This window comes from Anopheles marshallii, chromosome 3 (genome assembly GCF_943734725.1).
Source record: "Anopheles marshallii chromosome 3, idAnoMarsDA_429_01, whole genome shotgun sequence".
NCBI classification, from domain to species: Eukaryota; Metazoa; Arthropoda; class Insecta; order Diptera; family Culicidae; genus Anopheles; species Anopheles marshallii.
Window position 1 is genome coordinate 68123782 of NC_071327.1, and position 17667 is coordinate 68141448.

Here is a 17667-nt window from a genome sequence, read left to right on the forward strand (position 1 = left end):
TTTAACCAGTATGATGCTGTTTCCACTGACACGCTATGCAAAAGGATGTTCAAGTTGTCGTGCTACAACGTTGGAGCCCTGCTCAACTTTGCATTTTCTACTTTCCTTTTTTTCTACTGCTTTACGCTGGTAGTCGTTACTAACTCTCTTTTTTTTCTCTTGCTTTCCACAGGTTAAACACACGTGAGCCGGAAGGTTGAGTGACCGTTTTATGAAATGTTTTTCACTGCCCGTATTATGTTCGTGCTACGCTTCCGGGTCGGCGATATTAAATGTTTTAAAAGTGTAAGCTAACGATCGTGCGTAACATTCGGGATGGTGAAATGAGCAGGAACGTAATCATAACCGACGCTCAAGCCGATTGAAACGTGGCGAAAAAGGTACTGTTGGTGTAGTGGACATTAATTTTGCACCTGTGCTTTTTTCCATCACCATTGCTATCGCCGGTGGGCAGCGTAATCGTGAAGAATGCTTCTGTCGGTGAATACTAGATTCATGTTTCTTCGTGGTACAGGAATGCACTAAAACTGCAGCCACGGTCGGGAAAATCGTTTAAGAAAGGAGAATAACTTTTACACCGTCCCACCCGGCAAGGGGTGGCAACCGCGTTCGTGTAGGTGTGAAATATTAATTTCGCGAGCTTTACTCATCTCATACGCGATTCACGTTCGCCGTGGTCCACAAGAACGATTCCCCGTCGCGTAAAGTGAGATAAATTGAATTGGCACGGGACATTTAGTGCCAAACGGCAGGATGACGGGGTCGACTCGTGGGGTGTTTTTAGTGAAACGATAGTGAACCCGCTTCAGGTTCAGCTGCCTGCTGGAACCCGGTGACAGCAGTAAACCAAACAGAATGTGAAAAGTGATCGATGTATGGCATACTGAGCTAACGCGCTGTAGACTGTTGCAAGAACGGACACAAATCGGGGAGAGAAATATTTCTTTTCCTACGGTTGTAAACGCGAGTCAGCGGAAACGGAATTGAAAATAACATTTAAAGGAATTTCTTTAGCAAGAAACTAGCCGATTGAAAAGCGTGAAACATGATGCTGGAGCTTAAATTGATTCTTCTCTGCCTGCCATCGATTCTGCTAGCCACAACGCTGGATTCAGGTAAGTTAAGAGATGATCATAGAGAACTTAATTACTTTTTTAGTTATCAAACGTTGCCCTTTGCTTAATTTGTTGGTTTTTAAAAAAGATTTCTCATATGAAGAAAGATAAAGTCCTCTCACCAATATATTAACTTTCTACTAACCTTTGTATTTGTAGTAAGATAAACAAAAGTTGCATCAACATTAAATCATAAATATTGCAAAAGGTTGACAGAAAAAGGACCCCTAAAAGTTCATCTTAACATATTTTTATCGAAAAGAAATTATCCAGCTAATGGAATTAAAGAGTTGAAGTGATTCATACTACTATATTCATTACCAATATTAGCGGGAACAGCCTCAAACACCCATCCACGTAGACCCTCCTGCTTAACAATATTCCTTCATCTTCCAGCGTTTAAAACATCAATTTAGTTTCTTGATTTTCAAAACTCCCTTTACAAATAGTCTTTGAAAGATTGGCTTTACATAAAATTATCGGATAAAATCTGTTGAATACGCGTGATATGTAATTGGACACAAAACAAAACTTTTCTCCAGGGCATTACTTTAATGTAGCTTCAGAAGATAAGCCAACAAATGATCGCACAAATGAATTGGTATGTTCTGCAATTTATTGAGAAGCAAAAGCAAATGTTATGGAACCACACGCAAAAGGAAACAAACGGAATATTGCTGCGGAATAATGGCGCTACCCTTGTCCGTGTCTAATCCCCACGCACGTCAGACGGATGTTTGCTACAAACCTACTGAACTTTACCATGTTACATGCTTTTATTCATCAGCTAAAGCAACGGAAACACACAGACTAATAGTAGTGCAGTGTCATCACGCCGGCCATTGTCCCAGGGAGTGCAAAAAAAAACCCTACATCAATAATCCTCTGTACGTGACTCACGCTTGCCATTGCTTCTTTCCATTCTATCCCGCTTCCTGCATGGAGCTCTCCCAAGCATATTGTGAGCTGGGGGTTTCGCTTTCAAACAAGAACCAAAAAAAAACTAACAGACAACAACACAACAAACTAGCACCATTCTTTATCTCGTGCCAGGGATTTTGTGTGCCGGTCGTCCCGGAATAAAAACAACACCGTCAAGTGGGTGATACATAATCACTTCAATTAGCTCCTAAAATACTACCTCATCCGGAGCTTTCCATCCGGGCACCGGTTTCGGGGTTGGGAATTAGGGTGTTGTCTGTCTTCCGGTGGATCAGCCGATAGGATCATGCCAAGGGTGGTTCCTTCTTTCCACAAACCATGGTCACTATTCCGCCCCGGATGTCCGCAGCAAGGACACCGGTCCGACTCCATTTCGGGGATGATTTTTTTTTTTTTGCTCCGTGGCAGACAGGAAACTTTAGAGACTGTTGATTTTTCCCTCCATTTCACAACTGCGGCCTCTCCATCGAGCAATTTTGGGCCGCGCACAGCAAGATCGTTTCGGAACGATATTTTACATCAAGATTAATTGCTTCGGCTGGGTGGAAAGCGACAGGAAGGAAAAAAAATACACGAATTGCGAAACGAACCGACGAATCACGCGGGCGCTCGCACACATTTGCAACGAGTGGGCCAGTAATTGCACAACAAGCCAGTTCGGAGGTGGAGGAATTTTTGAGCACTCGTTTAAGGAAGCGAGAAAATGGTGAAGCGAGCTCCAGCTGGGGAAACCCCGGTTGAAATATTTCCGTTCCGATCGTCGAACTGCCATTTTGCCGTGTGTAGACGGAAGTTTCAGTTTATGTTACGCTCACGATGCGCTTACGGGTGGATGGGCATGTTGGTCGTGCTTGTACGGCGTCGTCGTCGAAGAAGTCCATTAGTCATTCGATAGGTTTCATTTTTTACTATAATCCAGATTCTCCACACCCGCGAGAGAGAGAGACGCCCGTACGGGGGTTCCATTATCGGGACGGAAATCGATAACGTATCGTACCGCGTCACGTGACGATGAATCTATCCACTCGAAACTCACGATGAAGACCGTTTCCTTTAGAACGTGGAAAATTCTGAACGTGGGAATGGAAAGTGTACTAAGCTGGAGGAGGAGAAGAAGAAAAAACGAACCGAAAGAATTATATTCAAAGCTCGAAATAGCTCGTTAGTCGGTGGAACTGCCAGCAACATGCCAGATCGTGGAGACCGGACACGAAATGAACCATGCAGATGATGCAAACGATGCAAACGCGCCACCAGCTAGAAGGGGGATGACACCGGACGTGCATACTTACATGCACACGTGCTCGTCCTTTGTCGTGCAGGAAGGGATGGGCACGCGAGCGAACGGCCACAACTGGCTCATTCTCACCCACGTCCCGTGTATGGTCCGTGCTGTATCAATTTAAAATCTCTTTTTAAAGCAAAGTCACGTTTCGGGACATGCTATCGCTTCGGCACATCGTTTAGGGTGCGAAAGGAATCCAGCAGGGTAGGAGAACGACTCCTTATCCTTCCATTTCCAAGGTTCTCGGTACGGTCGGTTTGGTGTTTTAAATGGTAGCTAAAGGTAGAGCAGCGGAAAATATGAACCATGTTCCGAATAGTTGAAATGAAACACGACTCTTGCTTTTTCTTTGCGTTGGGGAAGAATTCTTCCTCCTCTATCAACATCACCGTTTGGCTGGTGCTGGATGACTTAAGCCGGGTGCTGGGGGTTTGCTTGAAATTGGGAAATTTATAAATCTCTATCGCAACCCAAAACCGGTACATGATATGAATATTTGCTTTGAAGATAATCTGAAGCCCACCGGGTTGGCTGACGTCGACTTTACCATCCGAGCCCGTTCGGTCGCCCTGGAATCGGGATGGCGTAATGGGGAAACTAATTTGAGATCTTCCCTCAAAGATAGCTGAATGCCCATTTGTATCTTTTTGCGGACAAATTTCCCTACCAGCTCGCCAAAGCACAGCAACCCCAGCAGGCCATGGAATGTGCCTTTCTTTCGCTTCTCCGGGTGAGACCTTACGGGTAAAGTAAATGCATTCAGATGACCCAAAATTTACATAATTAAACCTTCCGATGCACCTTGCAGTTTGGGTTTCTAGATGTTCACCCCGAAAAGCCTGCAGCGGGCGTTGATGGGCGGTGGTTGTTTTAATTATTTTAAGAAATTCCTTGCATACATTCACGCAAACAAGTTCTTTGAGCTTTCCGAACAGTTTGCCGGTTTTGCTCTATTTGCATGCGGAGTTTTTGCAGAACGGAAAGGAAGTCGGAAAGGAACGAAATCGTATGCGCCCGATGGAAACCATAAATCAGCTTAAGGATGTGTTTGAGAATGAGATAAAGGGCAGTGCAAATAAGGGGGCACGATTTGTGGAAATGAGCTTTTGGGTTATTCTTTACGATTGAATGTCGCCAGTGTCGACCCAATCAACGGGGCTGATTGTTTGCAAATACACAAATGCCATTGCGGCAATGATTGCGAACGGTTCAAAGATGTCTTGAGCTCTCAAGAATTCGAGAAGTTGTAGAACGATATTTTAAGGCTACAGGTATGGTGTTTGATTTTTTCGCCATACTCTCGGCTTTGCATGAACACTGCAACGACCAATGCGTCACTTTGATTGGTACAGCATATCATTAATGTAATTTATTTTAGTAATTTTGCGGTATTTCGTATTACTCTCATACTGTTTTGAGGCACAGAACAGAATTTTTTTCTATTCACAAATTGATATAAAAAATGTATTTGAAACTGGACATGTCGTTTGTTTTCGAAACTACAATTTCGACCACAAATGATTGTCGATGTTTGAAGATGTCCAATTAAAATGTCAAGTAATCCAATTTGTTGGTTTCAAATGTGATAATGTATTGTGCATTTTAAAGAATAGCATTTGAAGATGATTGGATAGCAAGCCTTGTCATTCTAGTGTTGAGACTTATTTCCTTTTTGTTAGAAGACGAAATTTTTCTAATGCATTAATTCTTTATTTAAATGCACACAGGAACATTTCTACTGTTTTTGATACAATTGAGTTTAATAAGTGAAGTATCTTACATTAAGCTCACAGGAGTAACAGGAGTAATGTAAACATCGCTTCCACTACTGAAGGCCTTTAAATTATTCAAATCTGTCCTCACCAAATCCCATCCTTGCATCAGCATATTTGCGAACATTCTCGATTACAAACTGGCTGGCAGTACTTTTAACTTAGTTACACCAACAACCTTGTTACGCATCAAAAGCTCGCCTCAAAGAAGCTCTTACATTCCTTTTGAACACATTTGCCTTACCTTAATCCGTACAATGGGCTTTAATAGCATTACCTTTTCGTAAGGGGGGAACTTCTTGAGCAGCCGCAGAGATTTCGCCGAAGATCAATCACTTGGGTTGTCGCGCCCTCACACTCCATTCTGCACCTTCCGCTCCATTCGTGTAACGGAAGATCTAATCGAAAGCGTGTTACAATTCATCGCATTAGCTCGTAATTGCCCATCGACAACGGTTTCATTATTTTCCATTATGAGACTTTCTGGGAAGGTGCGAGAGTGAGAGCGACAAAAGACTCCGAAAAATCCGACGAAAGCAATGGCAAAACTGGTTCTTTATAACTAGCGCGTTCCCCGAAGCGTGCTATCGAGACGTTTCCGGAATTGGCTCACGAGTAGGGCGCCTTACGCTGAACAACCTGCAGAATGATAAACCGGGAAGGTCCGGGAATTGGAGTTTAGAGAATGGAACCTGAAATCCTTGAATACGGTTGCCATGTTCCGTTGCTCGTCCGGACGACGAAGGGTTTTCGACGGAACCCCGCGTATGATGGGGTTGGTATCTAAATCCAGACAGCTGTCATGTTTCCGTACCGGTGTTGGGTACACACGGATGGTCGTCGACGCGGGAAGATGCTTGTAAGGCGGCGAAGTTCTATAGGCATCGTTAGCATTGCCAAAAACCCAGCTTAAAACCCACCGGTACCGCTCAGTGCCACTGGGACGAGATGCAAATTAGCGATGACAATTTACTTAACTTGCTCGTCAGGCACGCGCACGGCGGTGCGGTAGCTTATGCGGATGGCTTTTCCGGCCGATGTGGCTTTCCGTTGCTGCATTATTTCATTTCACTGTTGTTCCCTTTAACACACACACACACACACGACGGTTGACAATTGTCGAGCAGCATCGGTTGCGTATAGGGGTGAAGGTTAGATGGGCTATATGTTTCCAGGCGTGTGCTGACTGGGGCTGCTGAATAAAACAGTGACCGGTCCGGATGCGAGCGTGCTCGAGCAGCCGAATTGCAAATCGATTCAAAAGCGTGTGCCAAAGCCGTACGTACGATGGTGTGACACTTGTCCAGGCTGACATCAGTAGCAGAAGGAGCGGAACAACAACAAAAAAAAAACCGGGCACTCCACACTGTAGTAATAACATTCCGTGTCGCACTTCAACCGTCCCAAAGGATGCGGCTTTACGCGCGAGCGAAAGAAAGTATGTGTGTGTGTGTGTGTGTGCCTCGGGGTGTGCCGAGCATAAATTAACATAATTTTATATTATAATCAATGGCGAATAAATGCGCCAAGCCGTCCACGTTTTAGACCGGTCTGCAATGTAAGCAGTATTTTCACTCGAGTCCTTCACGAGCGCCTGTCTCGTTTGCTGAATTCCGGGGGAAATCCAAAGTGCGCCAGCAAGTGAACACGAAAGTAACAAGCGTGTGAACAGCGGAAACAATGTAGGACAGCAAGCGTTTGAACGAGAAGAAATAAGCATAGGATAAACCGAAAAACATGGTGTTTCACGCTCCAACAACATGTTTATGGAAAGCTGTACAGTGATCGACTGTTTGCGCCTGGTGGCACTAAGTAAGTTTAGTTCAGTTCTAATCAGAGTTTATTTTTTATAATTACTTTTTAGACATTTTAAGCACTTTTGAGTGCGATTTTTGTAAGAAATTAGCTATGCTAGTTCTCGTTTATTCTACCAAAAAAAAAGGGATAAACTTTTTGGGTTTTCTTTTTCAGTGATAAATAAAGATTTTTATTGTGTACAACCACATATTTATTTATCAGTTTTTGTCACCTGATCGGAAAGAGGCGTAACAAACAAAAAAGAAAACCCCAGATGATATCTGCGGCAAAAAAAAGTAACAAACAATTCGCTGCTAAGTATGTTACTACTATTTTCAATTTGCCAACGGAATTGATTTCATCACACCTTCTGGCGGTGACGGCTCAACAGGGCTCTTTACGGTTGCTTTCCAGTGGCATTTGCAAACCGTTTCAAGGGCACTGTTGGCAGTGGTGAAGTTTCAAAAGCCTGATTGCAGTTTGATTGAATCTCGTTCGGCTACATATACACCTTCGCCCAGGCCCGATGATGGGCACCGAGGCAAGCTACAGTGATGCGTTTCGCAGCCACTCAAGAAGCGCCATTTTTATTTGCCGTATGAGACTGTGTGTGTGTGTGGTGAAACTACCAAGCGCGTGTGGTTGTGTGTATGTCACTTTGAAGGAGTTTTGTGTGAATATCAAACTTGAAAAAGTTCCATGCCCACGCTAAACACCAGCGCTAGAAAGCATCCTAGCGTGGACGGGAATTGAGTTTGATGCTTGCTATCTTTTTGGATCTTGCCTTTCCGCCGGCTTCATCGATCGTGACGATGCGTGTGTGAGTGTGCCAACACGCAAAATGGGGTAGAATGTTCGTTGACGTGAAAATTGCTATCGGCAAATCGATGCCAAAGTAAGCGTACGTCACGCTAGCGCACCGGGGGGCTGCAAAACGGATGCACAGAGGCAGGATCGAAATCGGGTGTAAAGTGAAAGTCGAATTGAAATTTAAATTTCGCGTGAAATTATTTTCCCACATCCCTATCCATCGGCGCTGTTTTCGGCTGTAGCTGTGATCGTTAGCGTAAGCGTTGAGTGGTTGTTTCCTGACACGGGCATCGCGAAGATGAAAAATATTACCAGGAAATTTGGTACGATGCGATCATTCCATTCTAGTTACAAGAAAGAAGCATTCTTTGGAAAACGCTTTTAGGGTTTCCAGGATTTTTTCAGACTTCCCGGGGGAAGGTTGTGTTTAATAATATGGTTGAGTGTCTAATATGCTGAGCAAAAGAACATGGTGAACAATTAATATTTGTTGGAACTCTATAATCTTTTTATTAGCTTTTGTTGTAAACAATAAGCTAGTAAGCTTATTCTGATTCTGATCGCTTCCTTCGAAACCTCCGGCAAATGAAATTTCTTTTCCTCTGACGTTTCATTTGTTGCTCAAAGTTATCTGACATTTTCGGAACCCAATTTTAAAAGCCCCACCATTGCGGTCACGTCCCTCCCGCTTTATACCCGGGCGTCGTTTGTCGGTTTCGCGAATCAGCCAATTTATCACGCATCCACCAACGTTTAACCATGTACGGTACATAATTTATGTCGATAGCAATCGATCAGCCCAAACCTAACTCAAGCTTCCGTCCCGTATCTTGCATCTCGACCAAGTCAACTGTTTTGTGATACCTTTTGACTTCTCATCATTCTTTCAGCCGCACGCGATTTGCGACACTCAACGAGTCTGCGAAGGGTCACGATTGAACCGAGCCGCACTGTTTTCTGAATTTCGACCAAGTGTGCACCGGCTCGAACCGCGTCCCGGTGCAAATTTATTGCCAAACGCCCATCAGCCGGCCCCAGCAGCCGGCGATCGTATCGAAAATTTCAAAAACTTACTCGTGCGAAGATTTATTGACCGTTTAGTCGAGCTACTTATTGCTTGCCGCAGGCAAAGGTCTCCCAAACGCCTGGCTACGGCCTACTGGTACGGTTGCGGGAATTGATTTAGAACGTGTAAAAGAAAAAGCGAAACCATCGGGGAGGGTGAGCCCCGATTTTTTTCTGGGACCCGCCAGTGTGACGAACTTTTCCGTTATCTGCACCGTGAGCAGAATGCATCCGAGGCAGCTGTTACCAGGTATTGTGTGGTTGGCTCTTTGATGGATGTGGCGTTAAACAAGATAACTTACTTTATTGCCGATTTCTTCGGTGTAAAGGCGAGCCCGTACTTGGGAACCAGGTGTGTGGCGATTCATTTTGATGTTTGCTTGTTTGGAAATGCCTTCTGGGAATTTGCAAAATGGCCGTGCAGTAAATCTTACATTGACCTTTGGCATTGAAATCGATAAACCACAATCGAGCTGCTTGTGGAAAGATTAGACGTTATTTGCAAAACTGTGCTTCTTCTATGGAGGAAATTTGAGTTGGTATTGCAATAAAACGAATGTTTTCCTCAAACTAATAATACAAATATACAAATTTTTAACAACGTAGACTACCAGGCGCCTCCATATTATTTTCGTGGTTTGTTATCGATTGATGGGTCACCTTGAGGGAAGATCGTAGCAATCATAGCAACCACAAACGGGATGCGATTCACGAACAGTCACGAGAATGATCATCTATCCATCTATCTATTGCGGGCAGAAAATACCAGGCGTCTCCTTCTTTATCTTTCACAATTTTTCCATAATTTATTTGAAATCGTATTGTTTGTTTCGATGATATTGCACTGTTCTGAAAAGCCAGAATTTCATAGTATTTCTTTTGAAAAATCATGCTTTTATCAGTCCTTTCATCGGTTTACGGTCAAATTTCATATAAGTGAAATTACAAGCTAAATTATAACATGGTTTAACCCAACAAAGTGCATGGGTTTTCCTGTAAAATTAATTGCCACCGTGATGACAGTTTAACTTTCGTCGTAAAATTTCCTCTCAGTACAAAAAAAAACACATTCTGTCCAACCTGAACGCTACCGAGTGCAAATTGCGCTTCCGAATGCATTGGAAAGCAGAACTTTGCCATTATAATGAGTGCTGTAATTGCTGCTCATACCTCAGGTCTGACACTTTCTAATGAAGAGCGACAAAGCTCTATCATTAAAGAGTAAGACTTTCCTGCTAACGTAACATGCTTATGATTCCCTCAATTAGCAGTCGTTTATCCGATGCAAATTGAGTGCAAAGTTACTTCATGCAATTCATATAAGGTTTACAGTGTGCTGGGTTAGCTGTTAGCCCTTACTCACCAGCTTCCCTGGATGGATCTCATTATACATTTAGCTACATCGGCAATTCTAAACAAAAACGATGGGCTCGACTAATACACAGCAGGATGCCATCAATTGCATGATGTAGGTTTTTGTTTCTACGAAATGATACAAAAACGACACCTCATGCAGCTCGTTTCTAATCCTGATGACAATGGTATTGCCTGGGATTTTTTTCTACCGCTTGTAAGCCATGTGGGTCTTTTGCCGTTGGCTAAATCCTGCCAGTTTTCCCATGCGATCGTTACACACCTCCCGGAAGGATTCTCATCAATGCGATGCCTTTACCTGGCCGTGGCAAAACAAAAACACAAATAAATCCCGCAGCGTATCCGGGAGCGAAAGTGTCACGTGCGAAAGGATCAGCTAACCGTCGGTTCCGTACAGGGCGATTCCACTGAAATACTGTCGCATTTTGAGAATCCAAAAATCCTGCCCCCGACACTGGCAAGCTGTGGGTACCTTTTTTTTGTAATTTATTTGTTTCCACCGTTTACCGACTTACCGCGCTTGGAAAATTTCAAAGTTGCGCACTGTAATCCGTCCCGAAAGTAGCTTTTGCAGAACATGGCCCAGCCCGTTCCCGCTCCCGGTGACGGTAAACAATGCAGTGGCGCGGCCTTTCGCTCGCAGCAGCGCTAAATTTGGAAACTAAGACCGTCTGTACCCGGAACGACCTTTCTGCCCAACCAACGACGCACCCCGTGGGCTAAGGCAAACAACGGATTAGCGCATCAACTACCGGCGCCACCAGCTCTCGGGCAACGGTTGGGGTGCGGACGTTGACAACAGGGACCGATGGAAATCGAAAAAGGGTCGACCGCAATGTACCGCAGCCGCGCCAGCACATAAATGGTGCAAAATGCTGCAAACGCACGCAGCGCGGCACCGGGCGTTGGGCGTGTGTTGTTCCGATGCCGTTTTTGTAACGGTAGATCCGGCAAGCTGACGGATGAGTTGAGGCTTTTGTACGGTAGGGTTCTAGTCGCGTTAGGCTGTTTACGGAAAGCTAAACTTTGCTGCGGTGCGCGGCTTTCGACAAGTTGACCGTTTGATGTGGTGTCAAAGTGTACCCGCGTAAGCTTTGCGAACTGTGCCCGCACTTTTTTTTTCTTGGGCTTTGCGGGAACAGATGATGGTGTTGAAAGAAAACTGGATTACAATGTCTTTGCAGTGCAACAGATAGTATGGTAATGAATCATGACAGCAACGTTTATGTCTTATCTTCATTGTAAAAGAAATTTTACAAATACAAGAAAGAAAAAAAGAAACTACATAATTAATGTTTCCAAACATGTTAATTGCACAACTAAATTTAAAAAAAACATCAAAATAGTGCTCTTTTTATTTATCTATACAACTGGTATTATTATGTTCGTGCGGTACATTAAAATCGGGCTCTGTCTTAAATCGATAAACATGCCCTGATCTAGGCATTTATTGTCCCCAATAGAAAACATCCAGTAAAAGAAAAGTAGTAGTTAGTTAATTAGTAGAAAACATCCACACGCAAACACAAATGCAAGTTTGAGATAACCTAGACCATATTCTTCGAATGTTACCAATTTGAGAGACCAATTGAATAGTTTATGCTGCTGAATGCATGATTATTTGTACGGATGAATATACAGTGTTATCATCAAACCACGTACCAGTATTTTGCGAATTCTTGCGTATTGTGTACCGAGATGCACTAGAAACAATTACAACTGTATGACAATTTTTATTGGAAAATATAATGATACGTGGAACTGTTGGACATAAAGTTGAAGGATCTGATCATTTGAAAAATGATTGCTTCCAAAGCATCCAGAAAAATTATGATGAATGTTCCTCTCAAAAACTCGATCCATCTTTTAACGTCTCTGCGAAACGGAAATTTCATCAAACCCAACTGCTTTCCGTCGGTTGGCTTTTCATTCATTCGTCTTCCTGGCAGCACCCATGATCACGCAAAATATCACTTTCCCGCCCAGTAATTGGTTGTCTAAAGATGTGTCCCAGGAAATAGGAAGCAATTTCCAAACAAGCGGGCCTGGCCTGACTAGGCGCTTTCAAACCGGCGCCATTGCTCAGCACGCTCCTTATTTTTGGTACAATCTCTAAACTTGCAACAACACACATACACACACACACATGCATACATAATTGTATTCGACTTCAACCAACCGTGCCGAGCCAGATAATGCGTTGGTATCTTAGCGTTTTGGCTTGCGATGTGCGATGGCGTGGTAATTGAAGGTTGATTTTTGCATGAGCCCTTTTACATGAAAGCGCTCGTAACCGGTTCGGCGAACAAGAACCGACACATGCCAGTCACCGTGCTTAATTGAGGTTTTGGTTTGCTGCTTGGCAAAGATTCTGCCCCTCTGGTGGATGGATGTGTTATTTTTATTTCATACTTTTTTACACCGACGAAAGAAAACGAAAGCCTCGCAAAGCTTTGCCATCCCTTTCGTAGGGTGACGACCCCGCGTCATGTGTGGCTGTGTTGCGCACCCAGTCACAGAATGTGTGACGCGTGGGAAATAAAGCTGGATGCTTCGTCGCCCGGGCAAGATATAAACTGTTGTGCAAACCGGTTCGTTGGAAATCATTTCGGCAAAACATACCCGTAACGTTGGTGAAATTATATTACATTCGTGCACTCGAATGAAAAACAAGTTAATTCTCATTACGACCGAACGCTTCCCCCCCCCCCCCTGGCACGGCGGCCTGTAGGATTCCGTTGCGCCACCAAGCGGGAGCTAACAATTTGCCCCCCTACACATGGATGGTTACAGGGTTGGTATAAAAAAAAAACAGAACGTCGGCAAGCAAAAAGAAAACAAGCGTTTCGGTAAGGAAGTTCCAACATTCCTTTGCTATGCGTCGCTGCACGGCCGTGCGAGCTTGATTTCCGTTTGCCGTTGCTTGACTGATTCGCTTAACCAAGCTTTCGACCGGTTTTCGGGCAGGGCCGCAACTGCTTTGGCATTTGGTACGCGGAGCAGTAAAGCAGCAGCAAGCAAGACAAAAAAAACCATATCAAACACGACATCAATCAAAATTTGTGTTCCTTCTCTGCATTCGCTCTAGCGCCGACGGCCGTTGTAACGAATCCCGAAATCACACTCCCGTGCAGAAAAGGGAGGCGAAAGAAAAAGCAAAGTGCCGGAAAATGAAAAGCTTAGTATCATGATAATAAGAAAATTCGTCACGATTCAAAGACGGGCCGCATGGCGCATGAAGCAACGTAGGAACAAAACTCACGCGCCATGCCCGTCAGGAAGAACTAAATTAAAATTCCACTTATTTCCCTACTTTGCGGTCCAATTTATTACACCTGAGCCGCGTTGCGCGGGGACGGGAGTGAGAAGCAGCGAGCGAAAAGAAAGCTTTTCCCTCCTGCTTGGTGGTTCGAGCTGTACGTTACGTACGGGCCTCGCAGGGTTATAGCAATTCTGACGGGAAGAAGCGAATGTTGTTGCCTGGCGCCTGAAGCGGCCTACCGAAATGGAATTCATTTTCGCTAGCACTGGGTTTTTCCCTCTCGCTCTCACTCGGCGATTGTTTCCGTGTGACGCGCATGAACGATGATGCTCGCGTGTCCGTTTAGAAGCACGTGTTTACAGCATAATTTGTTCAATAGAAGCGCTCGAAGCTTTCGGAGAGTTTTGGAATCCACCCGTTATGATGTCAAGTCGAGGGAATTAATTTTTAATTTGCCTTGAGATTAAATCTTTCTGAAAGGTATTCTATTATAAAATATCCCAATATAAGGTGAAGGTAACACAACGAAGGTTTGAAATAGAAATGGTAGCATTATTCATTATCGAGAAACAAATTCCACAAAAATCTTCGTATGAATACGTGCGGAAAACATTTCCAATACATCTATTACTCAGAATCCCCTCATTTGTGCAGTGGCAAACATAAAAAGTTGTGGAGATGTTTTAGCCACCACAGTCCACTCTGTGTGCTTTCCACAAAATTCCCACATGAGCATCAACCCATTCGACCACAAAATATGCATGAAATGAAATTCGAGTTCGTTACACCTGTCCGGCGTAAGAACCGAACGTCTGAGGGTTCGTGTTTTGTGCACCATCACCGTTTCTATTCGATAACGCAAAGAAAAATCACCTTTTTTTTGTGCAAACGAAGGGACCAGCATGAATGTGTGCTGACGCCATTCATCATAACGATCGGTACTCGGTTATTTTTTTGTCCCTCTCCCCATCTGTAACCCAACCTGCTCGTTCAGTGCGTTCCGCTTGCCGGAAACTACCCACAAAATGGAGTAACGGTAAGGGCGCAAAACCTCCAACCATCCCTGCAACATACGATAAAAGGTGTTTTTTCCAATCGAAAGGTGATTAGAATGAAGAGTAATGGAAGAGGATAAAAATATCAGCGGTCTCAGCGGCGAGTGGGTAAACGGCGTGGATGGCCAGGCAGGACCGGATCCCGAAAAGCCAAATAGTCACCATCTGCGTGGCGGGCCGTGTGTGCGAGGCTGTACGGCTACGTCGATGGTTTGCACCAAAAACGACATTATGCCACCGACACACAATGGAACATCATTTGATGAGCTAAGAGATGCTCGTTCGATCGGAACGACATAAGGTACCGGGAAATTGTTGTGGGATGAACGAATTTTCTTTTTGCACAAAACCACACCAGCACAAAAAAAAAAACGGAAGAGGAGGGTGAGGGTTTTCGACACGACACCTGAAAGAGAACCGTTCACTCGCCCGGGTTCCAGCATAATGACACCGGTCGACGAGGCGTAGCGCGGGTGACGGTGTTGCTCCAGGCGAAAGCATAAGAATATAAGGAAGATGGCATCGTTCGGTTGTGGGTTGATGCTGTAACGAGAGCTTTTTTTATTTGTGATGAAACGTCCATTTAACCGCACGCCGGTTCGGCGGATAGCGCATAGGTGGTAGCTTTGCTAAAACTTGTTTTCTTCGTCCGTTGTATTTACTCCATTTACAGGGTAATGTGTGCCCAATACACATACATTTAACCTTTGTTACATTATTGTTTATGTGATTTAATAAACAGTTTAATAAATAGTGTAAGCTTTTAATATTCAGTTTTGAGAAAAGAGTTGAACAAACCTTGCTTCAGCTGAGTGAACAGAGATAAGGATTTTAGAAAAGTCTATTCTAAAACCAACTAACTGACAACTTCATTTGAATTGAAGACGTCGACCACCACATGAAAGATTAGAGCAGCATTTGGGTGGTTCCACGAATACATTAGCAGGATATTTATCAAACACAGCTTTTAGCCCATCTGTTCTGGATTGATTACTAACCGATATTCCTCGTTTCCTTTCGTATAAGGTGACTATTATAACGATATTTCAATTGATGCAAAATCATCACAGTTTCATAGAAAGCATTTAATTAAAAATGGTAACATAAATACTCAAAACTATTGATGTATGAACCGAAAGCATTAATTTATTTATTTATTTTACGAAACAATGCAGATCGAATTTTTCCATTCGTCAATCAATATGTATACCCATTCCACATCGAATGAAACATATTTAATATCGATGTTTGCGTATTCTATGGAATGTTTGCACTTTAAGAGAATTAATTATTTTACTCGTGCAGAACTTTCCTGCTAATAGGAACAATGATATTTCGCATCAAACAATTCATGGAAGATGTGCTATGTAGTTGAGTCTTTGCTGTACGAAAACAATAGTAAATGTTTTTAAAACACTGGCTATTAATTTTTAATAATTATTATTAATTACGCATCTCAGAATTGTGTGCGTGTGTTTTTATTTGATTTTATTTAAATTGTTTTTTTTTTTATTTAAATTGATTTTCAGCTGAATCAACAAACTGTTTTCAAGTAATCGTTCTCCGAAATTTATCTTGAATGAAACTGTGCATACCTTCATGTACAACCGCTAGATGGAAAATTGTCTTGACACTGGGACCCCACCACGGTCCCGTTTTACCTGGAGCCCTGCAACCTTCGTCCTTTCGGCGCTCGGCCTTGTTTGTTATTTTGCAGTTATTTAATCATGTGAAGCTTATCTCCAACTTCAAACATAACAAATGGGGATGCTTACAAGAAAATACGAGTGTCACTTTGCGTTGCGCCGAATTTCATCCATCCACGGTGCCCGACCACGGTACACCGCCCGACCACGGCCAACCTCGTTTCCGTACTTCATCATCATCTTTATGCGGGTGGGCGTATCAGTGGGGAAATAAAAAGAAAACAAACCATCCCGCTTCCGGACGCTCAAATCTGCTTCTATTTTATTCATTACCTTGCCCTAATCACGACATAAAGTATCATCTGCGTGCGTTGCCGACCGGTGGTGTACCGGGAGGTTTTTTTTTTTTTGTGGATAGCGAAAGTACCCGTACGTACGTGCGCTCGCGGGCACAACAACTCTGCTGTTCACGCTCGCATGTCCTTGTGGCCGGGGAAAATGTGAAAAATGTTCTTTTGTTTCTCGCGGCTTTTGACGGCAAATTTGATTAGGGTGTAGGGTTGTACCGTACACGGCAGGCACAAGCCTGCGAACAACGTGAACAACTTTTGAACAGGCTTCAGCGCGGACAGTTCTGCGAGATTGGCAAGGTTGTTCAAGGTCCCATGGGTGCAAGTTACGGCATTTTATTTGTATTGTTAGCATAACAATTTTTCTATTCTTTGCTTATCCAAGTACAAAAATGTTCATTTCGGTATGTCTTGTTGTAAATTACAAGCCATAATTCTGGACACATTTGCTATAAATCGTTATAATGTTAAATAACTCTATTTAGTTCATCAACTATCACCTATTTTTGCTTCAATCTCAATTTTTTCTTGAGTTACCCATAAACTATAAAAACCAAATCAAACCCTCAAAATCGATGTCCTTCGATTTGAAGCACAGTTTTTTTTATAAAACTCAATAATACCCTGGACGAACTTTTATAGTGACTAAATAATGCTACACGAACATGAGTTGTTGCTCTGAAAAGTAATAAAGTTGTTTATGTGAGTCTGTTTTTCTCACTCACACTAGTGTATTATTAGCTATTTACGATAGACCCTCCACTCCATACTACACTAGCATTAATCCGGTATACTGGAATTAAGAAGTTAGGAGCATGTCCCGCAGTCCATCGATGGCTACGGCCTTCATCATCAAGCTGCAGCAGTTGATTAAACCTGACAGCCCACCAATATCGAAGGCACCGAGATGCTGCAGCGTTTATGTTATGTCCCTCATTTACCCGGAACGGGATGGTTGATGATCGGTTTTCCGTCAGGCCGCCATTAGCCAGAAACTGAAAAGGCGGTTCCTGCTCCCAGCATCCTGTGCCACGAATCTTCCCCCATTTTCTACACACCCCAAAAGGTTTGCCGGACATCATGGCATCCCGCTGGCAGAACCCAATCGTGCCGTAGACCTTCATCATATAAATTATCTTTCAACAGCACACCAGCGCTGGAATCTTCCTGCGGGTGGTAGTAGCTTGAAGACTT

The 17667-nt window shown here is 43.5% G+C and overlaps 1 protein-coding gene across 1 annotated transcript in view; it reads left to right on the forward strand.

Moving 5' to 3' along the window:
- Positions 1-1045: 1045 nt before the first annotated feature.
- The window catches only part of LOC128711338 (zwei Ig domain protein zig-8), a 120199-nt gene continuing 103577 nt past the window's right edge, over positions 1046-17667 (forward strand). Inside the window, exon 1 of the mRNA XM_053806206.1 lies at positions 1046-1115. Within this exon, the coding sequence (XP_053662181.1) occupies positions 1046-1115 (70 nt within the window). The remainder of the gene's footprint in view (positions 1116-17667) is intronic.